The 25514-nt window shown below is 37.4% G+C and overlaps 1 protein-coding gene across 6 annotated transcripts in view; it reads left to right on the forward strand.

Moving 5' to 3' along the window:
- Window positions 1–25514, forward strand: part of LOC100629880 (zinc finger protein 14 homolog) — a 101303-nt gene that overhangs the window by 45270 nt on the left and 30519 nt on the right. For 3 of the 6 annotated variants that reach the window (XM_005596204.4, XM_023651343.2, XM_023651342.2), the window contains exons 2-5: window positions 6257–6342; window positions 7710–7836; window positions 9193–9285; window positions 18769–25247. In XM_005596204.4, the coding sequence (XP_005596261.2) occupies window positions 6334–6342; window positions 7710–7836; window positions 9193–9285; window positions 18769–20126 (1587 nt within the window). In that variant the 5' untranslated portion in view covers window positions 6257–6333 and the 3' untranslated portion in view covers window positions 20127–25247. Of the gene's footprint in view, window positions 1–5431; window positions 5496–6256; window positions 6343–7694; window positions 7837–9192; window positions 9286–18768 lie in introns of those variants that run through there. The other 3 variants (XM_023651344.2, XM_023651335.2, XM_070224261.1) reach the window with 3 other exon arrangements.

Here is a 25514-nt window from a genome sequence, read left to right on the forward strand (position 1 = left end):
CTTTGAATAAATACCCAGAAGTGGAATAGCTGGATCATATGGTATTTCTATTTCTAATTTTTTGAGGAATCTCCATATTGTTTTCCATAGTGACTGCACCAATTTCCATTCCCACCAGTAGTGTGCATGGGTTCCCTGTTCTCCACATCCTCTCCAGCACTTCTTATTTCTTGTCTTTTTAATAATAGCCATTCTGACAGGAGTGAGGTGATAGCTTGTTGTGGTTTTGATTTGTATTTCTCTAATAATTGGTGATGTTGAACATCTTTTCATATGCGTATTGGCCATCTGTCAGTCTTCTTTGGAACAATGTCTGTTCAGATCCTCTACCCATTATTTACTTGGATTGTTTGGCTTTTTGTTGTTGAGTTGTATGTGTTCTTTATATGTTTTGGATATAGAGGAATTCTTAACCAAAGGTAATTTAAATCCATTTGGGGCTTTCAGAGATCCAGAAACCCCTTGAAGTTATATGTAAAATTGTTGTAGATATTTGTTAATATGCCATTTTTCTGGAGAGAAAGTCCATAATTTAATGAGATTATCAAACATGACCCAAAAAGATTCAGATTCACTGGCCTAGAATCAAAGACTGTAATATCTCAGAGTGTTCTTTGAGATAACCTTATATAAAATTTGTGTCTAATAATAGGAAATTATTAAATAAATCACAATAAATCCATGTGATGCAGTTTTATGCCATTATGTGAATCATGAGAAAGAAAAAAGGTAGGTGATCAATTTTAAGCAATAATCATAGTTTTGAACAAGATGACTCAAGAAATTTTTAGTTATGTATGAATCCCTTTTAATAAACTCAGGATTTTTAAGACATTTTACAAGGATTATATCTAATATGGAACTTTAACTATTCAGTGGAGAAAGGCAGAGATAAAACATCTATTTGTACCAAATAGTGTTCTGTATAGTTTGGTATAATTTGGGAATGCTGCTTACTTTGGTTGTGTTCAGGCACAGAAGATAGTGAAGGAAGCTCATTGTTTTGATGAAGAACAGTACAAGAATTGATGAGTGTTTATTTATTTCTGCCATGCAAATTTTTTCTCTTTTTTTTTTGGCAGAACCTACTCATGTCACAGGCCTATAGTCTCACATTTCTCTTAACAACTGGAAGATATTCCCTCTCCTCAACTCTTTTTTGTTTGATTTGTATGGAAATAGTTTAACTTTTGTTTCTGATGATAGAATTAATGCAAGTTTATTGTAAAAAGAAAAAAATCATACAGAGAACTAAGGAACTTATAAAGAAGAAAATTTAAATTGCCCATCCTCCTCCCATCCAGAGTTAATGAATATTACTATTTTTTTTTTAAAGATTTTATTTTTTTTCTTTTTCTCCCCAAAGGCCCCCGGTACATAGTTGTATATTCTCGTCGTGGGTCCTTCTAGTTGTGGCATGTGAGACGCTGCCTCACTGTGGTTTGATGAGCAGTGCCATGTCCGCGCCCAGGATTCGAACCAACGAAACACTGGGCCGCCTGCAGCGGAGCGCGGGAACTTAACCACTCGGCCACGGGGCCAGCCTCCTGAATATTACTATTTAGATGATTGTCTTTCCAAATATTTTTCTGTGCACTTGTGTACATATGTTTGCTTTGCAAAATAGAATCAGAAAAATTGATTATTTAAGGAAGTAAAGAGTCTCCAACACTTTGAAAAAGAAATCCAGTGCAGTCGTAAGATTTATTATATTGCTATGCCTGTACAGAGTGCAGTGGTGCCCCTCTAGTTTGAAAAACTTTTCAAGAATTTATACATTTTAGGATTATGGAGACATTGATTAAAACAATTAGCAGAGCAACAAATTACTGTTAATTAACAAATAATTATTAGTTCTTATATCTCTTCAGAGTTAGAAACTTTTTTTAGTGGTTCAAATTTACTTCCAAGTACAGATTTATAATAACAGGGGAAAAAGAGTAGTAGTAGTGATAAATATTTAGACATTATACAGAAGACCTTGAAACGTTTTAATGTGTTCAATATGACACCTTATCAAATCAAATTTCTTGAGTTTTGTGATGCTGAATGGTGTCTTCTCGCAGCTGCTAGGGATAGAGAGCAAGAGAGGCCTTGCTCTACTTATAACTTCTGGATTTTTGTGAATCTGTTTTGCTAATATTATTAAGAAAAGTTACATTCTCAAGCCTAGTTCTAAAATTTATTAATGTTGTAAGAAAGAGCAGTCCAGAAAAATCTCAAAAAATTTCCTATAAGGAAAAAGAAAAACAGCATCCTAGTATTAAAATTATTGAAGAAAATTATTAAATATAATTTATCAAAAAGTTTTTAATTAAAAATTATTAAAAATAATTTTCTTTAATGGAATAAGGCAAATGTATTTTATTCAGTGCTTATAGTAAGCCATTTTAAGTGCTTTAGATGTGTTATATTATTTAGCCTTCATAACAGCCCTGTAAGATAGATACTGTTATTATTCTCCAGTTTATCTATGAGGAAACAGAGGCACTGAAAATGAAGTGACATGTCCAAAGTCTCCTAGCTGATAACTGTCAGAGCTTAGATTCATGTCCTGGATCCTGACAACAAAGCCTGTATTCTTCATATATGAGAGACAGCTGCCTTCCAACATTGTGCATATTCTTTTTAGTCTACCTGCCATTCTTGGCAATTTGTTGTAGATCTCTTCCTTCATTAATTAATATGAACCAATATCATCATTATTAATAATTGCATAATATGCCTTCATATAGTGAAACATAGTTTATTTAGCTTGTTGCTTACTGTTAGGTATTCTGACTTTTGGTTATAAAAATTATTGTTTGATGAACTTCCTTGCAGATATCTCTTTGTGTACTTTTACAAATATTTCAGAAAGATAAATTCCTAGGAATGGAATTTCTAGGTTGAATTATCAGACACTTATAAAGTACTCACAATATGCCAGATCCTGTGTTAGTACTAGTACTGTGCTAGTGAGTAAAATGACATGGTTGCTATCCTTAAGTTGCTTATTATCTTTCAAGATAGATATTATCTTTTGAGTTAGATACACCTCTCAGGAATAACACAAAGACAAGTGTGATAAAGGTCATCGAAGAAGTCAGATGGCATGGCTTGGGAGTTCTGGGAAGGAGACCTCTCTGATTACAGCAAGCACTGTCAGGTTGTGACCAAATGCCTGCACCCATGGGATTTCCTTAGAGGTAAATGGATTTTACGAAATAAGCTTTATGCCTCACAGTTTTCATTCTCATGATGTTGATGCAAAGTGAGACCAAATAGGACAAGAAGATTCAGTAGCTCTTTGGAGGACATGTGTCTAAAGTGACTGGTTCAGAAGCAAAATAGGGGCCTCCCTGTGGCCTAGTGGTTAAGGTCACGCACTCCACTTTGGCAGCCCAGGGTTTCGCTGGTTTGGATCCTGGACGCAGACTGAGCACCACTCATCAAGCCATGCTGAGGTGGCATCCCACATAACACAACCAGAAGGACCTACAACTAGAATATACAACTACGTACTGAGGGGCTTTGGGGAGAAAAAGAAGAAGAAGAAAAAAAAAGATTGGCAACAGATGTTAGCTCAGGTGCCAATCTTTAAAAAAAAAAGAAACAAAATAAATGCATCATTCAAGAAGTTATGAGAGGCAGCAGGGATGAAACAAGGCATTAGTTGGAGAGGTTTAACCATTCTTTTCTAGGCAAAATTCCAACATACATGAACAAACTTGCAAATCCTAGAGTTGGTTCAGTTATTGGGAGCTGAAATAAATAAAAGCAGAGCAGCTTTTTTCTCCAAGTTCAAGGGATGACTGCTTTGAAAAGTGAGTCTCTTTTGCCTATTTGAAGAAAAGTATTTTGTTTACAAAATTTTAAAAATATATTTCAAGAATATATATGACCATATAAAATTATGAAGTAAATATAAGCAAAAAGAAGAAAATTAAGATCACGATGTGGTGGGCCGGCCCCATGGCCAAGTGGTTAAGTTCGTGCACTCCGGTTCGGCAGCCCAGGGTTTCACTGGCTCAGATCCTGGGCGTGGACATGGCACCGCTCATCAAGCCATGTTGAGGCGGCGTCCCACATGCCACAACTAGAAAGGCCCACAACTAAACTATACAACTATATGCCGGTGGGGGGAGGGATTTGAAGAGAAAGGGCAATTAAAGAAAAAAAAAAAAGATTTGGGGCTGGCCCTGTGGCTGAGTGGTTAAGTTCGTGCGCTCCGCTGCAGGTGGCCCAGTGTTTTGTTGGTTCGAATCCTGGGTGGAGACATGGCACTGCTCATCAGACCACGCTGAGGCAGCATCCCACAAGCCACAACTAGAAGGACCCACAATAAAGAATATACAACTATGTACTGGGGGGCTTTGGGGAGAAAAAGGAAAAAAATAAAATCTTTAAAAAAGAAATTTTTTTTTTAAATAAAAAAAAAGCTTGGCAACAGTTGTTAGCTCAGGTGCCAATCTTTAAAAAAAACTAAAAGATCACCATGTAGAAATAAGCAACCTTTGCAGATTTTTTTCTATCTGTTGATGCCTATTAGTGCCTCTGTATGCTGATATATGTGTATACGTTACAAATGTAATCATAACGTCCATTTTATTTTATTTTTCTAAAGACAACATATCTTGAATATTTTGCATGTCCTTGTATATTTTCTGATGTTTAGCATTTAGTGATTACTTTGCACGTAGACAAATACGTATATACATACAGTTATCTTTGCCCTGCCATAGCAGCATCACACTACTCACAACCGTTGTTCCCTGCATTCTTCACTCAACAACATGTAGTAACATATTTCCATCTTTCCAATTAAAGATCTATGTCCTCTTTTTTTTTTTTTTGAGGAAGATTAGCCCTGAGCTAACTACTGCCAATCCGCCTCTTTTTGCTGAGGAAGACTGGCCCTGAGCTAACATCCATGCCCATCTTCCTCTGCTTTATACGTAGGATGCCTACCACAGCATGGCTTTTGCCAAGTGGTGCCATGTCTGCACCCGGGATCCGAACCCACGAACCGCGGGCCACTGAGAAGCAAAACGTGCGAACTTAATTGCTGCGCCACCGGCAGGGCCCCACGTCCTTATTTTTAAATGACAAGTTTTTTCACTCTGTGGATGCTTTATAATTTATTTAATCTATTTCCTACTGAAGGACATTTAGGTTCTTTCCAGCTTTTTTCCATTATGAATAATAATGTCAGCACAATCTTACATCTTTGTCTACCTGAGTAATTATTTTCTCTAATCCTGAAATTAGAATTTCTGAGTCAGAGGGTTTGCATGGTTTAAATGCTGCTTGCACGTACTTTTAAATTTACAAAGTATGCAAGTCAGAATGCTCATTTCCTCACAAACTTGCTAATAGGGGCATCAGTACTCAAAGTGAGGTTTAATATCTTTTGGCGATTTGATGTGTTAATTTCTATTTTTTAGGGAGTCATGCGTGCTCATGGTTCTCTCATTGGGACAAGAGATTCTTGGTTGCAGAGCCAAGCGCTAGAGGTGAATGACAGTTGACTTTGTGGTTAGAAAAATAAGGATTCTAGATGCAGCTTTACCAGTTTTTTGGTATACCTGTAAGGTATACCAGTTATTAACTAAATTTCTGCAAGTGATTTTACTTCTTTTAGTGTGAATTTTCTGATCCATTGCATGGAGGGGATAATTACTATACTACATGGCAATCCTGAGGCTACAGTTACTGTATATAAAATAGGCATCATGTGAAAGTTCTTGCTAAGTAGATATGTGTTATTGTCTGCCTGCTGAGAGCGTGAATCCACACCTCTTTAGACTAGGTTGTGAGAAAGAGAACGGCAAATGATAGTCATTTTGGAAAGCGATGTGGATGATTCTCATTGAAAATGGTTGATGAGCGCACAAAATATTGGGAGTTACTGTTCTGGCTGCAGGCAGGCACGGCTGCCAGTGCAGCGGTTTTGCAATGGTAATGGATGCCAGGGTTGGTTCTTATGAACTTCTCTCTTTGTATGTGATGAATCCAAGCAGGCCTTTCTTTTAAAGAAATTCTAGTTTAGATGATATGGACCTTTATCAGCCCTGAAATTTATGAGTAGGGATTAGATTTGTCCAGACTCCCTCAAATCTCCCTCAGTGTGTATGTGTGTATGTGTGTATGTGTGTTGATGTGTGTGGGTGTGTGTGGTGGGAAGGTCAAGGGAGGGGAAAGGACATACTAGCTCAAGTCATTTTGGGAGTTATGAGGCCTGTCTGATCTCATGGCCTCCTTTTTCTCCCCCTAGCTTTGGCCTCTATGGACTCTGCTTCTCCATGCAAGTAAACCCCAAGGAGGACTGACCAGTTCTTGAATTTCTAAACCATGGCCCATGTAAGTCACTCTTTCTTTCTCCTGGAAATAGTCATCGTTAAGGTCCTATGAACATTTCTTTATCCTGAAACTTTCTACCTATCAGAGCCGCATCTAATACTCTTCTCCCAGTTCGTTCAAATCCAATGAGGGATGAGGCTAAATAGCACAGTGTCTATCCTATGAGTCCTCTTTTTTTCAGTCATTGTTCATGTATCCATGGAACAAATCATTCAGTTCTTTCGTATGTCCTTGATCTTTTGCTAACAGCTGCAGTGAAACAGAAGTGAAATCCCTTGAGGGAGATGTTTGACCATCTCCTGTGAGTTGATGAGAGAGGATGGCCTCATTTGACTACTCATGGGAAAACTCTGTACTTTTCTGGATTTGAGTTTTCCAAGTATATAAGATAAGATTTGCTCTTGGTTGGCCTCAGCCTCCGTATATGATGAGATCTCATACTTTGTGAGGCTTTTAAGACTGGGTAGGGACGTGGTTGGATGTTGCCTCCAGAGAGATCAGGGATCTTTTCTGGGAATCCCTAAGAGTTATCCACCAGGAGCAGGGTTCCATTTGTAGGTGAATTGGATGTGCTGGTCTAAAATGACATCTTTGTGATTCTTGATCACCAGTATCCAGAACCTACATCAGTATCCTCTGCCTCAGGAAACGAGGAATGCATGCAATGAGGGATAGAAAATGATAGCCAGTAAGAAGATCATGCAGATATATAAGTAGTTGTAGACTCTCAGAATTGAGGAGGACCTTAAATGTTTTATATATACCAAAAATATTTAAGTATAGAAGAATGATCATCTCATATATCCATTGCATAGACTATTATACAACCTGGGTTTTTTTAAGTTAATTAAAGAATCTGTCATAAATGGGAAAATGCTTATGATATGATCTGTTTCAATGATGAACTTGGGAGAAATTCTTTAATTGTATTTAGATCCTTTTCTAACATAAAAATTGTAGGGAAAATTTTTTTAAAAATCTGTTCTATAAGGGGAAAGGGTAGAAAAACTCACATTTCTTGAGAATTTATGAGGGAGATACTTAGTAGCCAGGAGGTTTATATACAGTATTGCATTTAATTGGAAAACTCATTGTCTTTTTTTCTTTCCCACACGTTTGGATAATTAAGATATGCCAGAGGACACAAGAGGTTATGTCTGTAGCAGCAGGATCCTTCGAGAACATATAGGCATGCTGCTTGGGGCACACTCTTTTCCTAACTCACTATGTTACAGGCTTCTGGCCCAAGCCTGTTTGCTTGCTATGTGGTCTGTTTCCTGCAGTATCTCTTCTATCTTTTCTCCTTCTATCTTAAAGCAAATTTTCCTGAATTTTAATTGTATTATACATAGTATATGTCATTTCAGGGATCAGTGATGTTCAGTGACTTGTCCATAGACTTCTCTCAGGAGGAGTGGGAGTACCTGGACTTGGAACAGAGGGCCTTGTACAGAGATGTAATGTTGGAGAACTACAGCAACTTGGTCTCATTGGGTAAAGTTATCTGCCTCTAGTAATTTAGACTCTGTTTTCTGGAATACCAGCTTTCTTCTCTGGAAATTTCAGGAATATCTGTCAAGAAATTATGTAGATTTCTGCTCCCTGTTCTCAAGGGAATGATTTGAACTTTGTTTCTTTGGAATTGAGCACCTCCAGTAAGCATATTCATCTTCATCCTTAAGTGGCCTTCAGGCCTTCCTTAATGATGAAAAGGCTGAATTTGAAACCTGGGGGATTTACAGCCTTACCAACGTCAAAGAAACCAGGTTTCATTTTGTGTTTGAACTCAGAATTGCTCTAGGTGTTTTGCTGTTTTTTTATATACCTGTAGGGAAAATAGCTACACTCTGTGTCTTGGTTTTTCTCTGACTATCAAAAGAACACATAATTATTGTAGTGGTAAGTTGGATCAACAGGATTTATTTACAATTCAAAAGAACTCATTCCTTTTGTTAATAAACAAGCAGATTCACTTTTATCTACTTTTATGATTGAAAGTTAAAAATCCAAGAACTGGGCCTGGCCTTTTGGCCGAGTGGTTAAAGTTCTGTGCATTCCACTTTGGCAGCCTGGGTTTGGATCCTGGGTGTGGACCTACTCCACTCACCAACCAGGCTGTGGAGGTGTCCCACATACAAAAAAATAGAGAATTGGAACAGATGTTAGCTCAAGGCTAATTTTCCTCAGGCAAAAAAAAAAAAAGAAGAAGATTGGCAGCAGATGTTAGCTCAGGGTGAATCTTCCTCAGCAGAAAAAAAGAAAAAATCCAAGAACTTTGCATTTAACATTGTCTGAATATCCTAAGAAATAACAATAAATGCCTCAGGAAGCTTCTTGTTTTCCTCTCAGCAAAATAACAATAACAATAAATAATAGCTAATAAAATATATATAGTGCTTAGTATATATTTTAGGCAATGTTGAGGTATAGATATATATTAATATAACCTTCACAACAATCATGTAAAATATGTATAATTATTATCCGTATTTTATAGATGAGGAAAATAAAGCATAGAGGTAACTTGTCCAAGGTCACACAACTGGGATGTGGCAGAGGCAGGACTTGAAGCCAGGCAGTCTGTGTTCTCAGCCACTATTGCCTCTCAAGAAGGAGTACTTTTATGAATATAAATTAAAATAAGACTTTTTCCCTCCCTCTCTATTCTCCATTTATTCTGTAACCTTAATGTGAATGTTTTTTAACCATCTTTCTGTTTTGTGTTCTAAAGGTTTTATCAATTACCGTTTGACCTATAGTTTATTAAAAGTTTAACCAACACTGAATCAAAGTGCTTTTGAATTTATTTTTTATTTCCTTATCACCTTACATTTCCTTTTTTCTAACCAGGTTGCTTCATTTCTAAACCAGATGTAATTTCTTTATTGGAGCAAGGAAAAGAGCCCTGGAAAGTTGTGAGGAAAGGAAAAAGACGATATCCAGGTGAGTGAGGGCCAATTGGGCAGGGGGAAGCCATCACCAGAGGTGCTGGAGTCCAGCTCCAGCAGAGTCCAGGTTTCCTGAGGGATGGACGGTGTTGGCGAATGAGAGGCAGTGAGACTGGAAGTGAGGTTTCCAAGTCTCATTTATTCAAAGCATTCAAGCACTTATATAGGGTCCAGATCACGCATTTATGATTTCATGGAATTATCCCAGTACATAATTTTGACAAACAAAATGGGTACATAAGCATATCTTGTTATAATATTAGCACAGTATGTGTATGAGAAGCAAGCAACCCTTGTTAATTATAGGTATTGACCTTTTCTGTATATCTACTAGGCGTCTAGATGTCTAAGACTGATTGCAAAACGGGGTGTAACGTCTAGATTCAGTTCCCTATGGGTCGAATGGCCCTAAGCCTCTATCTTTATTCCTGTAATAACGAAAGCAGAAGTATCGCACAGTATAAGGGGACCAAGTACACATAGGCCCCCAGCTCTGTCTGATCGAAAGCCACGCAGGCACAGTGCTTGGGGTTTCTCTTTTACCGTTAACTATTTTATAGGGTTCCCAATCCTCATCATAATCCCAGTTCCTCTGTGTCAATATATTATGATATTTTTCTGCAACTTTATCAGGATCATGAGTTGTTTTAGGAGAGTGTACCTTTTGCATATCTTTGCTCCTGGGTGGGTGCCACCATTTACCTCCTGTCCTAACAGGCCTAGGATAATATCTACCTCCTAGAAGGACCTGAGGAGGGAATGTTCTCCTTTGAGGCTGATTATTAGAAGCCTTCCTCCTTGAGGGCTGTCCAAGCTCCTTTTCCACCTTTCCAGGAGGGGGTCAGAAGGTTTTTTCCCTTCAGGCTGTTGTTCCCCTGAACCTTCCCTAGAAGGCCAGGTTACATCAGCTCCTTTCCCTTGCTTGGAGAGATCTTCCCCACATATCCCCATGTACAGAAAAAGAACAGCAAGAGCAATATTGCTAAGATTAGTAGCATGAGTAGGATCAGGAGCGGCCGACCGCCATCTTCTGAGGGTCCGCCGTGCGTTCCCTCATCTCTCTCCCGGACCGTGTCCTTGGGTAGAGGCTTAGCGGACTGGTGGGCGGCTCCCGGCACAGAGGAAACCATGCGACTGATTATTCATGAGTCGCACCCTTGTGATGTTGTTTAGAAAGCCCTCTATGAAGGTCCCTGGTTTAAGGAGAAAAGGTCTGAGACCTGGGGAGCAATTAAGGTCTTAGTTGGCGATGCTAACAGAACTACTTTATCTCATTTACCACTCTTCTTTTTTGTTGTTGTTCTCTCCGCTTTTCTCTCCCTTTGAAGGGGGCATGGGGTGGAGAGGTTCTCCCTTTGTTCCTTCCTGACAGCCATTCTATCTATATTTTGATTCAGTTGCTTTCTTCTTTTGCATTTATAGATCAAACAGATAGACTGACCTCTGAGCTGGGCACTGTGCTAGACACTATTGATAGAGTGGTAAACAAAACTAAGAGAGTCCTGGTCCCCATGGAATTTACCTTGTAATAAGAGAAACATAGTAACTGTAGATCAATGGAAAATAGAATGTCAGGTAATAAGAGAGTGCTCTGAAGAAAAGTAAGCAGAGGAAGGGAATAGAGAATGGGGTGGGATGGGAATGCTGTTTCAGTTATGGTCAGAGAAATCTTTTTTTAACTTCCTCATAAATTTTTAAATGGGAAATAAAAGGCTACAAAAAATATACTTGACGTAATAATATGTTTTATCAACAACTAAAGTTTCATATGACTTACTCTAGAAGATAGATCCTTAGATCCTTGGATTCTTATTTGCTTTTTTCCATGTGTGTATGTATGTATTGAATTGTGAGAACCTGTAGGGAGAATGATCCCTTGGTTTAGCTTCTGCCCCTCTGCTATTTTCATCTGTCTTTGAACCTCTTGTTGAAAAAAGATCCTTGAAATTCTTTACATAGAGACGTACATTATCATTTTGTATTTTACTCTTTGTATATTCAGGTCTGGCTGAGGAGACTCATTTTAGGCTAGAAGTTCTTATTTTGTAACAATAAGCTATTTTAGTGCCCCCACTGTTTATAGTGTTCTATCTCCTGACTCATTTTCTACCAAAGGAAAGAAAAACATGCCCTTCTTCTCTTAACTTATTTTCTTATTTACATTTAGGTAATTAAATGACATTTACAACTAAATGTCATTAATACTAAAAAACACAATGAAATGCAGAGGTTCCAAGTGAATAAGATAATATCAGTTTAGTCAGTAAACATTTGGCCATAATAATTGTTGACTCAAAGTTAGACATCTTTTTTTAATTTAATTTTATTATTTTTTTTGAGGAACATTAGCCCTGAGCTAACATCTGCCACCAATCCTCCTCTTTTTGCTGAGGAAGACTGGCCCTGAGCTAACATCCGTGCCCATCTTCCTCTACTTTATATGTCGGATGCCTGCCACAGCGTGGCTTGATAAGTGGTGCTAGGTCTGCACCCGGGATCCAAACTGGCGAACCCCGGGCCACTGAAGCAGAACATGCGAACTTAACCACTGCGCCACAGGGCTGGCCCCAAAGTTAGACATCTTAAACAAGATCATTCATTAGTCTTTTTTCTTTTCTTCCTTTGTTTCTTTCTTCCTTTAAGTAAATTTTACTGAAGTATAGCATGCATACAGAGAAGTAGACCAATGAGGGAAGACTTTCGAGGAGGTGATATTTAAGGAGAGACATGAAGGGCTCAAGCCATGTAACTCTCTAGGGGAAGAGCAATCTGAGCAGATAGAAAACGTGATTGGAATGACTTAATGAGCAGATAGAAAAAAGCTACCTTTGCATATTTGAGGAATAACTAGGAGACCATTATGGCTAGAACAGGGAAGGGGAGGGGAAAGTAACAAGAGATGAGATCAGAGTCAGGCAAGGCCCCGATAATATAATCATTAAGAGAAGTTGGAAGCTATAGTCTGCTCTGTGTTCTAAAATGATCCCTCTGGTTGAGCACAAAAGCAGGAAGGACTGATACGGAGGCAATTTCAGCCGTTCAGACTAGAAATAACAGTGGTTTGGATAAGAAAGGCAAGGGTAGGAGATGGTAAGAAGCTGTTAGACTTGTGATACGTATGAAGGTAGTGCCAAAAAGAACATGCTGATGGAAGTATAAGTGGAGTAAGTGGGAAAGAGTGATATCAAAGGAGGAGATAAGGATTTTAGCTTGAATAGCTGGGTGAATGGAAGCACAGTTTACTGAGGGGGGAAAGATAAGAAGAGCAGGTTGGAAAGTAGACATTAAGAGTTTCTGTTTTGAATATTTTAAGTTTGAGATGTCTGTTATTCTTCCAGTTTGAGATGTTGAGAAGGCAGCTGAATATGTACCCCTGGAGTCAGGGAGAGATTATGGCCTGATGTCCACCTGGGTGTCTTTACTTGAAGTTTAAATCCATGGGTCTGAATGTGATCATCTAAGGAAGGCATGCAGATAGAAGAAAGCAGATAGGAGAAGTGGCCTGAGGATCGATTTCTGGGGCACTCCTCCATTTAGACCTTTGAAAGAGGGAGCAGCAAAGGAGGTGGAGAAGGAGCAGCCACTGATATAAAATAGAAACAAAAGAAAGTGTTTCAAATGGGAAGAATAGAGAACGAGGACTGAGAATTGACCCCAGGTTCTGGCAAGATGGTGACCTTGTCACGAGTGATTTTAGTAGAGTCAGGGTGAAAACATAATTGGAACGACTTAATGAGAAAAGGGTAGATGAGACGGTGATGAGAATGAGTGTAAGACAACTCTTTGGAGGAATTATATATGGAGGGAAGCTGGGAAGTAGAGTTCATAGCAACCCTGGGGATATGGGTTATAAGCAGTGTATTTTATGATATGAAATATTAGAGCATGTTTGTGTGCTCATGGGAATGATTCTATAGGTGGGGGAAATTGATGCAATAGAGAGAGAGCATAAATGTGGGAGCAGTGCCTTTGAGGTGGGGATGGAGGAAGAGGATAGGATCCAGGGAACAAGAGGGAGTAAAAGGGAAAGCAGTGTAGTTATGAATGCACGTAGGTTGGTCAGCATGGTGGAGAGGATAGCATATTCTTCTATTGTTGCTATTTTCTCAGTGAAATAAGAAAGATGATCATGAATAGACTGTGAAGATTGTTCAATATCAGCATTCAGTATGGGCTTGTCAGGATGTGATTAAAATTGGTTCTCAGAAGTACAGTTCCTTGGATGTCAGATTTTATTATTTTCAGATCTTTGTACACTGTCCCCAGTGTTGAAATGCAAATAGGACTTCCTTGGAACCAAATCTTCTGTATCCCAGACCTTGTATCAACAAAGCAAGGTGGTTAAAAATAAAATGCCCAAACATACTAATAAGTCTAGGTGATTTGTGTGACATTTTCCGTTCAGTTAAAGTGGTTCTCTGTAAAGGGGGAATTACATTTATGTTTTTATGTTTACATATTTTTAGCTGATTAAAGAAAGAGCGTATGTTTTTCTGTATTCTCATCAGCAGTCTTTAATAGACTAGAATCCTTTGGTATTTGTTCTATTAATTCGTAAAAATGGGTGTAGAGGAGGAAGACATTTCCTCTGCTCAGTCTAGGTCCTTCTGGCCGGACTAGGAATTAAATTGACATGAGACAGAATAACAGGAGAAAATTAAACAAAGCTTTATAACATGTATACATGGGAGAGACTCAGGCAAACTGAGCAACTCACCAAAATAGCAGAGGCTGTCGTCTTAAATACACTCCTCAGCTCAAGGCAAAGGAGGATGTTGGGAGTTATGGGAGATTACCAGAAAAGCACGGTAAGCAAGAGTAAGGTCATTATGCAGGTTTAAGTCCTTGCCTCTGCATTGGTAAGAGTTTCTAGAGATCAGGTCATCCCCCTTCTTCCTGGTACAGAGAGGGAAACACCTTTACAGATGGAGATTTCCTTTACAAAAGTAAATGTCTCTTAACAAAGGGTAGCTTCTACTTTTCAGAGTTTCTCTCATGTCTGCAGTTTTTAAAAGTAACCAGTCCAAAATAATCCTCATGCCAAATAGACGGATCTTGGGGTGGCCAATTCCAGTCCCCCACATGGGTTAGATATTTTATGTATATACCATAAAAGTATTATTTTAACTCTCAAAATTAAAATGTATGTCTGTTTGCCAACACTTCTGATATGTGTCCAAGCCTTTCTTTCTATTGTGTCTCACTTTTAATGATGTGGGCCTGGCGAGCTGAGGAGTTGCAAGATTTCCTGGACTCTCAAGGTCTGGTAGTAGTGCTCCTTTATTCAGAGAATACCATGGGGACAGGACCCATGGTCAGTGAAGAGCCGTGGCCTGAGGACAGGACCCATGGGCAGTGAAGAGCTGCAGCAGGGGTGATGAGGATCAAGGCTGCCCCAGGGAGAGAAGCCCAAGATGACCTGCCCTACATACCGAGCTGTAGCATCCTCCTGGAACCATAGGACGACCTGACCTGATCTGATCTGATTCTTATCTAAAGTTATAGGACCACCTGATAACCAGACCCCACGTACACTGATACCATTTTAATGACTTTTTTACATAATCTTTCCTTTGTCTTGTAAAGATATAACTCACATACCTATGCCTTAAATTTAGCCCTACCCTCAACCCATGTTTGCAGCTCTTCACTGCCCATGGGTCCTGTCCCCATGCTACTCCATGCTATTCTCTGAATAAAAGAGCACTACTGCCAGGCCTTCAGAGTCCGAGAAATCTTTCTTTCAACTTCTTGGCTCACTGAGCGCCCATCATGGGGACCATATGCCTGGCCATGTTGAACACGGTATTTACTCTGTTCTTAGCTATTGTCTCCATACCTGCTCAATTTCTCTTCATGAACACCCCTGGTAGGCCACTTTCACTTTATGCAGAGTTCTCCTTTTTGTGATTCGGTGTATGATTTCTGTAGAAAATCTAATGCCAAATGCTTCATGAGTGTTTTAGAGTTTTCCTCATACATATTATATATATATATATATTTTTTTTTTAAGATTTTTTGAATTTTTCCCTTTGTTTCCCAAAGACCCCCGTACATAGTTGTATATTTTTAGTTGTGGGTCCCTCCAGCTGTGGCATGTGGGATGCCGCCTCACCATGGCCCGATGAGCGGTGCCATGTCCATGCCCAGGATCCGAACCAGCGAAACGCCAGGCCACCAAAGTGGAGCACGCAAACCCAACCACTCAGCCATGGGGCCGGCCCCTACATATTTATTTTAAGTTTGCTCTTTTTGTTACTATCTAGACTGGTATCTTTTTTGTCCATCATATTTTATTGTTAAAGATATATATATATAAAGGCTATTAGTCTTTGTATTTTGAATTTATATCGTGTTGCCTTACTTAGTTCTGTTACCATTTATATTATTTAAACCTCTTCAGTTTTCCATTTATGCACTGATATCATCTGGAAATAGTTTTACCTCCTTCTTTTAAATTATTCTACCTCTAATTTTTTTCTATTTAAGTGTGTTGACTAATAACTCCAAAGCTGCCTTTTTATGTTAAGATTATATAGTTTATCATTTTAGGGAAGGAATCATTCCTGTTTTATGGAGCTGTTTTTTTAAAATCAATAATGGTTCTTTTTTTATTTGTCTTTTCAGCATCTTTGGAGTTGCTCATGTGATTTTTCCCCTTCCTCTGCTCTATTAATATGTTAAATTATCTTAATAGATTTTCCCACATTGGACCACTCTAACATTCTTCAAATAAACAACACTGAATCTTTTTTTTTTTTTTTAAAGATTTCATTTTTTTCCTTTTTCTCCCCAAAGCCCCCCGGGACCTAGTTGTATTTTCTTTGTTGTGGGTCCTTCTAGTTGTGGCATGTGGGATGCCGCCTCAGCGTGGTGTGATGAGCAGTGCCATGTCCGCACCCAGGATTCGAACCAACAAAACACTGGGCCGCCTGCAGCGGAGCGTGCGAACTTAACCACTCAGCCACGGGGCCAGCCCCTACACTGAGTCTTTTAGTGTGCTATTTTGTTAGATGTTTAGAGTTTTTACATCAATTTTCAGGAAACTAGTATGTAGTTTTCTTTTTATGAACAATCTTTATTTAGCATGATATTACTTCATGAAAATAGTTTGGAAGTCCTTTTTCTTAGTTCTCAGTCTAAATAGAATTTGGATGGCCTGTTCTTTAAAATTTTAGTAACCTTTTTAGAGCTTTTTTCCTGGGAGAAAGAGGTGGTAAATCTGACCACATTCTCTATTTGCTCTGTGGAAATTAATCTATTGAAACAGTATATCTCTTGTGTCATCAGTTTTGATAAATTATGTTTTCCTAGAAAATTATTCATTTTAGCTATGTTTTAAAATTTATTGGCAAAGTAATCTTTATTTCAGCTATCTTTCTGTATTCATGATTATTTTCACCTTGCCATTTCTTATTTTTATGTCTGCTTTCTTGGCCGTTTTCATTATATTTACTAGTTGTTTATCTTACTGATTTTTTTTTAAAAGAATCTGTTTTTGCTTTATGAATTAGTTTTTTTTTTCTGTTTTCTAACAAACCAAAGCTTTTATACCAGTTAATTTCTTCCCTCTTCTTCAGTTTACTTTGTTCTTTTTTTCTAATTTTTTGAGCGAGATTTTTAATTAATTTTTTCTTTCATTTTTATTCTATAAGTATTTAAGTTTTTGAATTTTCTTCTAAGCACTATGGTTATATTTTATAGATACTAAATTATTGTAGGGTTTTAAATTTTTCTTACCATTGTTTTCTAAAAAACAAAAAGACTATTTTGGATCTTATTTCCCTGTTGATCTAAGAGGTATTTTATATAGATTCCTAAAATTTCAAGTGGATTTACTTGTTTTTTACTTTGTTATTAATTTCTAGTTTTAGTAGAAAATGTCTATATGATTTTAACTTTTTTATACAGACCATATTATAATAATTGAAAACATCATCCTTTTTTTCTCTTAGACACAACTCATCAGCACATAAATTTTCCTCTGGCTATTTCTCCTACTGGCTTACCATCCTCTGGTCTATATGACCTTTGTTAGCAAAGTTCTTCACACTCAAATGACTGCAAGTCCCTTTGTCCCTATTAGTGAGTTCTTCACATTTCACACCTTTTTTTTTTTTTTAAACTAAGGATTTCATAAGAACTTCAGTAAGGTATAAAGGAGTTTCCCTATCTAAAAGTCACTGGTACACATTTCTAGGAAACATAGGAATGGCCTTGCCCCTGAGAGAGTGGAAGGGAGAAGACCTGAGCAAGGGGATGAAGGAACAAAACCAGCTGAGCATTCATAAAGTGGATGAGTAATAGAATAGGTTGAAAGGGAGATTAAATAAGTAGAACTCCTCAGTACCTTGTTGTGATGTGGAGACAAATAAAAAGTAACCCATAGCTATTTGAAGGAGGGAATGGGCAGTGCAGAGAACACTGCATAGATAAGGGTGTAAGCAATGGAAGGTTATATAGTAATAGACAACCACCCTTTTCTGTTTATGTATTTAGCTGGGCTAACTTAGATGAATAAAGGCAGTATTTAATCATTGTAGTAAGGTGTGAGAGATTAGAGGCAGAGAAATATATTCAGAATAAGTATATAACTATGGGAATTAAAGGAGTGGAACGTATTGTGTGCTATGGATTTATTGTTTAATAGAAAGTAAAGTAGAGATTGTTTCTGCCCTTGAAGAGGTTTAGGGGTAAGAAAATAAGCAGAATAGCAATTTGAAAAATTAATAAATATATAATTTCCACATAAGTGTATGTTGATGATACATAATAACAACACAATAAATAACAACACAGATTTAGATACTGTCAGTAGAGTCAGCCTTAAAGGAAGTGACTTTAACCTCAGGATGAGAAGGAGCCAACCATGCAAGGAGCTCAGTGAGAAGATCTGTGGGAGCTAGAGCAGACTGTGAAAAGTCCTAAGAGGTGGAAGTAAGTTGGGATGTGTTCTCAGATCCGAAAAGAGGTCTCCAGGTAGCAGTAAAGAGGACAGTGGTTTGAGACGTGTTATAGGTAAGCAGAGGCCTTTTAACCACAGGCAGTTTGATTTTATTCTAAGAATAAAGAGAAATTGTTGAAAAAAGTTAAGCATGAATTCTCCACTTTTTATCTCCATCAGAATTGTGTGGAGAATATTAAATATAGGAGTGCCCAGGACTTTAGAATCTGATCCAAATGATTTTGGTGATATTTAAACCTCAGTATTTGTAACAAGCTCCCTGGTGATTCTGATCCACATCTCAATTTGAGAACCACTGACATAAAGTGTTTACTTAATCACCAATCTCACTTTCTTACGTGAACTTTCATTTTCCCTAGTGTTCCCTTATGTTTGTTTTTTTGTTTTCAAATTGTATAACAATACTTTTAGAATTTCATTGGGCGTTACTTTGGTTATCTTTTATTTTTACTGTAGAAATTTTGTTTCTTTTAGGAAAAGGAACTACATGTTAGCTTTCTTATTTTCTTTCAGATTTGGAGACCCGGTATGAGAGCAAGAAGTTATCTTCAGAAAATGACATTTATGAAATAAACTTATCCCAGTGGAAGATAATGGAAAGAATTAAAAGCCATGGCCTTAAGGACCTTATTTTAAAAAATGATTGGGAGTCCAAAAGAAAATTTGAACGACAAGAAGGATATGTCAGTCAGATGAAAATTCCATCTCAAAAAGTGTCCTCTTACCAGAAACGCACATCTCTTACTCCACATCAGAGAATTCATTTTGTTGAGAAACCCTATGAATGTAAGGAATGTGGGAAGGCATTTAGAGTACGCCAACAACTTACTTTTCATCACAGAATTCATACTGGTGAGAAACCCTATGAATGTAAGGAATGTGGGATGGCCTTCAGACAAACTGCACACCTTACTCGACATCAGAGACTTCATTCTGGTGAAAAACTATATGAATGTAAGGAATGTAGAGAATCATTCATATGTGGCCCAGACCTCAGAGTACATCAGAAAATTCATATTGGTGAGAAGCCCTATGAATGTAAAGAATGTGGGAAGGCCTTCAGAGTGCGTGGACAGCTTACTCTCCATCAGAGGATTCATACTGGTGAGAAACCCTATGTATGTACAGAATGTGGAAAGGCCTTTAGACAGTATGCACACCTTACTCGACATCAGAAGCTTAATATTGCTGACAAACTCTATGAATGTAAAGAATGTGGGAAGGCCTTTTTGTGTGGCTCTGGCCTTAGAGTACATCACAAGCTTCATACTGGTGAGAAACCCTATGAATGTAAGGAATGTGGGAAGGCCTTTAGAGTTCGGCAACAACTAACACTCCACCAGAGAATTCATACTGGTGAGAAACCCTATGAATGTAAGGAATGTGGAAAGACCTTTAGTCGTGGTTATCATCTTATTCTTCATCACAGAATTCATACTGGTGAGAAACCTTATGAATGTAAGGAATGCTGGAAGGCCTTTAGTCGTTACTCACAACTTATTTCACATCAGAGTATTCATATTGGTGTTAAACCCTATGACTGTAAGGAATGCGGGAAGGCCTTTAGACTACTCTCCCAACTTACACAACATCAGAGTATTCATATCGGTGAGAAACCCTATAAATGTAAGGAATGCGGGAAAGCCTTTAGATTGCGCCAAAAACTTACTCTACATCAGAGCATTCATACTGGTGAAAAACCCTTTGAATGTAAAGAATGTAGGAAGGCCTTTAGACTTAATTCATCCCTTATTCAACATCTGAGAATTCATTCTGGTGAGAAACCCTATGAATGTAAGGAATGTAAGAAGGCCTTTAGACAACATTCACACCTTACCCATCATCTGAAAATTCATAATGTTAAAATATAAGAATATCCTTCTGTTCTGTGTTGTAGAACACTCTGTGAATATAGTAATTAATCCCTTTTGCTTTATACATGTAATTGACTTGGCATAAGACATTTTATATCTTAAAAGAATATGTTAATTTAATGTCTTCCACCATCACTCAAACCTGATAAACCATCACTCAAACCTGGTAAACTTCACATTCATTCTAAAAACTAATCCTATTAATATAATGAATGTGGGAAAGACACATCATCATCTCTATCCCATCACTTTCCTGCTTGTGTTATATTGAAGAAGATGCTTCTCTGCTCTGTGCTGTAATTTATTCATTTATAAAATGGTGCTATAATACTGTGGCAGAGTAAAAATTGCTGCACATTCATTGAGACTCCTCCCATTAAGAGGTGGCATCCACATCCTTTCCCCTTGAATCTGGCCAGACTGACTTGACCAGTAGAATATAGTAGAAGTACTGCCGTGCCGGTTTTTAGACCCAGGTTTTACTGATAGATTTTACTTCATCTCCTGGAATACTCTCTCAAGTTCAGACCTTGAACTTTATGTTAAAAAGTCTGGCAACTCTGCTGAAGAGACCACATGGAGAGGCCCTGAGACTACATAGAGAGGGAGAGGCACTCTGCTGAGCTCAGTCTTCCAGACATGCCCACCAATACACCAGACATTTGAGTGAAATAGTTTCACTGGCCACCAGCTGGATGCCACTGAGTGACCTCAGTTGACACCACATAGAACAGAAGAATCGACTAACTGAGCCGCTGCCTAAATTCCTGACCTACAAAATCATGAGATATAATAAAATGGTTCTTGTTTTAAGCCACTAAATTTTGTTTTATTATATCATCTTTAAAATTACTGTTTTGAAAATTCGTATTAAAGACGATGGGCACAGTGAATATAGAAATGCCCTCCACCAATGCTTATCCTTATTGAATTTCAGTAACTTATTCGTGTTAAAATAATGAAAGAGAGAAATTCTTTCTAAAATTGTTCATAAAAAAGTAGGTATTCTACAATCTGCATTCTCTGACCCCAGTCTAAATTTAATTTAAAAGTAACAAAAAGAAACTATTTGGAAATTTAAAATCACCTGTATTATAATTCCTGCAATAATTTTTTTTAAATCCATTGTAGCCTTTTTTTATACTCAAATTGTCCTATCTTGGCCAATGGGAATTTCCTCAAGTTGGTTCCTGTGTCTTTTTGTCATGACTGCTGTAGCATTTGATAGCTTCTTATTTTTCTGACCAAATGCATTAGTCAGCTCTGGAGCATATTTGGGCATTTATTGATCAATAAAGGGGGAAAATGGAGCATTTATCTTGCTGTTCCTTTATGAACTATATTTCAAGACAACCAAAAGTTGGTGAAGGACAGTTCTTTATTATTAGAGAATTCTAGCTAATAAAGGTCAAAGGAATGATAGCATTTGAAAAATCACGTTTTAAATTTATTAAATAATGAATCTTGGTGGTGATATCAATGGATGTGAAGACCTTTGGGTGAAAGATTGATAGGAAGGTTTTAATAGATGGAGCAGAATGAACCCTAATCTATATTTATAAACATCTTAAAATTGGATCAACCAGGCTGTGTGCTTCTTGATATGATGCAAAAGATGTACACAGCACCACCTGTGAAGTATTCTTGCCCAAAATATTGATCCAGAAGTATAATTTAATCTCTAAATCTAATTAGTTTACAAGAAACTTGGGGATTAAAGAAATTAATGACACAAAGAAGCAACCAACCAAATCCAGAATGTGGGAAATTCCACATAATAAATGATCTAGTTTCCTAACCAATATATGTCAAGATAAAATAAAAAGATAATCTTGCAAATTAAAAGGCACTTAAGACATATCAATTAAACACAATATATGGAATGTACTGGGATCCTTGCATTAAAATGTAGTGAGATTTTATTTTAATCACATATGGTTAGACACGTAGACACACGAATGGTTGTCATAAAGGAAGACATTTATACTCAGAGATCACTAGAAATAGGAGGCACCGCATGCCACACAGGTCCACATGGGGAAGCACCTAGTTTTTTGGGGAGGCAGAAGAGGGGAGAAGACAGAGCATCGTTCAGAGCCTTTACTGGAGTTTTCCTATGAAGGAATGGGCCACACTGGGAGGTACACTAAGTGAGTTTAGGATTGGATAGTTTGAATAATTTTGGTGGGCTTTGAGCCATAGGGATAGGCCCTAGTTGTCCGGTACCTGGGGTGATTTAGGGCAGGAGGAATATTGGCTTGGTATATGAGTTTGATAAAGGAGATGGTCAGGGGAGGCGGGTATCATTTGCCATCTCTAGGAATTTGCTAGCCCTCGGAGGGGTAATCTTTCCAGGATCAAGTCATCAAATGCCAGACCATCAAGAATACAGAAAATAAGAAAATACAGTCAATGCAATCCTGATTTGGACAAATACATGAAAAAAATTTAGACTATTGTGAAAATGTAAACCTAGAGTGAGTTAAATTATGTAAAGCAATTATTGTTCATTTGATTAGGCACAATGCTGGCATGGGTGTGGGAGTGTGTATGTGTGTGTAAGTCCTTATACTGAAGTATTCAAGGGTGAAATTATGGCGTGTCTATGATTTGCTTTATAATACTTCAGAAAAACAAAGGGTGGGGGTGATAGATGAAAAAAGATTGGCAAAATGTTGCTAAGTGTTGAAGGTTGATGATGAGTACACAGGGTTCATTGTGTTATTCTTACTACCTTTGCGTATATTTTAAAATTTCCATAGTAAAGTTTTTTTAAGTAGAAAATCAAATAGGAAATTTTAGATTACTTAGTGATAAATGATAAAGTGATGCCTACAAATAAAAATTTGTAGGAAATCACCAAAGCTCTACTTGGTAGAAAATTAATCACCTTAATGCATTTAGAAAACCTAGATTGAGGAACTAGTGTTTCTCTTGTTTACCACTCAGTCCCCACACCTACAGTGCCTGTCACATAACAGGCAATTGATAAATGTGTTGAAAAACGTAAGCATTAAGTTAAGCTAGAAAAAAAAATAAGTAGAAGGAAGTAATTCATACGCTAAAAGTAGAAATTAATGGAATAGTTAATAAAACAGTAGACTTTATCCAAAGATGTTCTCTTTGAAAAGACCATGAATATAGAATTGGCAGTTATTATTGAGGAAAAAAGAGATGCCTCAGTTACAGCTGTATGTAGGGGAAAGGTGAAATCACTACATATATTAAGGAGATTAAACATTTTTTTAAGTTATATGTGTATTACTATATACATATATTTCAATATGTATAAAAATATAGAGAATGAATTATCTAGAGAAACCTAAATGATCAAAATTGACTCAAGATACTACAGAGGGGCTGACCCCAGGGCCAAGTGCTCAACTTCACCCACTCCGTTTTGGTGGCCCAGGGTTTCCCCCATTGGGTTCCTGGGCGCGGACATGACACCGCCCATCAAGCCACGCTGAGGCGGCATCCCACATAGCACAACCAGAAGGACCTACCACTAGAATATACAACTATGTACTGGGGGGCTTTGGGGAGAAGAAGAAGAAAAAAAGATTGGCAACAGATGTTAGCTCAGGTAACAATCTCTAAAAAAAAAAACAACATACTATAGGAAACCTGAATAGATCTATAAACAAAGGAAAAATGTAAATGTAGTTATGATCTTGATTTTTAAAAACTAGAATCAATAGTTTTGCTGGCAATAAAAAGCTTTAAAGAGGAGATAACCTCTAAAAATTTTTGCCAGATCATTCTATAAGGCAATATCCCAATAATAAAATTAGATGAGGATAGCCCCTAAAAAGGAAAATCTGGACCAGTATTACTTAAGATACATGCAAACACTCCAAAAAAAGTTCTATAAATTGAACTCAGTCTATTAAAACAATTATAAAATGTAAAATGATCTGCCAGGAATATCTGGGGGCCTGACCTGTTGTGGTTTAATTAGGTATTCAGATTTTAAGTATTCTTTTTCTTTTCTTTTCTTTTCTTTTTTTGAGGAAGATTAGCCCTGAGCTAACTACAGCCAGTCCCCCTCTTTTTTTTGCTAAGGAAGCCTGGCCCTGAGCTAACATCTGTGCCCATCTTCCTCTACTTTATATGTGGGACGCCACGACCGGCCCCTAACTCCAAATTTCTGAAACTGTGTTCCACAAAACAATAGTACTTAATGGTACTTGAAGAAAATGATTTTCTGGTCAAACAAGCATGGGAGCTCTGTATACTGTATTTCTTGGGAAAAAAATTATTCACATTAAGTGCCTATCAAAAGACGATCAAAAAAAAGATTTCCTTTTATCTAACCCAGTGTCTCTCAGACTTCGCTCTAGAATTCCCATTCCCAATGCCTACTGCAGATGTGATTCCACTTTGGCAGTTTTGCTGTAACCAAAAGGAGTGGCTTCAAGGATGGAAATGTCTGCATTATGGCAGGTGTGTGGTTGTGTGGCAAGGAAAGCAACTCACGTCATGCTGTCCAACTGTTAGCTACCGGCTGTCTTTAAAATTTAAAATGGTGCTTTTCAATAGAAGAGAAAACCCCAGCCCTATTCTTTATATAAATATACTATATGTATTTAGACCTTTTATTGGTCACTATTTAGATTATATACAATTTCTCACTGAAAAATATCTTATAGATATGTGTGTTTCTTGCTATACATAAGCAAGAGTCTCTCTGAAGTATTCATCGAAAAGTGGAATTGCTCAGTCATAGGTTATATTCACTTTCAACCTCACTAGATATTACCATAAAAGTGGAGGACACCATTGTGCCAATTTACAATCCCTCCAACCAGTGAAATAGTATTTCATTGTATCTCCAATTCTGGTATGTGCTTTAATATTTTTCTGGTTATTAGTGAGTTGAGCGTCTTTCCACATCTGTTTATTGCTAAACACTGTAATTTGCCAATTCATGTCTTTTGCCCATATTCCTTTTTTTAACAACGTTCATGTAAGAATTGTGCGATTCTTAAAAATAATTTTCTAGATAGTAATCCTTTACTTAGTATTGTAAATGATGGACTTACCTTCTCCCAGATTGTGGCTTATGTCTGTATTTATGGTGATATTGTCATATTAAAATTTTAAATATGGATGCAATCATAGCTTTCATTATTACCCAATAATCTTTTTAATTTATTTTTTACTAGACCCTTGGTTTTCTAGGCAGTTAGTTATGTCAACTGCAAATAGATATAATTTTGGTTTTTTCTGAATATTTATAGTGATTATTAATTATTCTTATTGTAATAGAAAGAATTTCCAGAACAGTTTAAGATTAGTGATGATAGCAGGCATCTAATTGTTTTCCCCACTTCAGTGGAAACCCTTGGTGCAATGTTTGCTCTGGGTTTGAGGTAAACAGAC

Source organism: Equus caballus, chromosome 10, assembly GCF_041296265.1.
Source record: "Equus caballus isolate H_3958 breed thoroughbred chromosome 10, TB-T2T, whole genome shotgun sequence".
Taxonomy (NCBI): domain Eukaryota; kingdom Metazoa; phylum Chordata; class Mammalia; order Perissodactyla; family Equidae; genus Equus; species Equus caballus.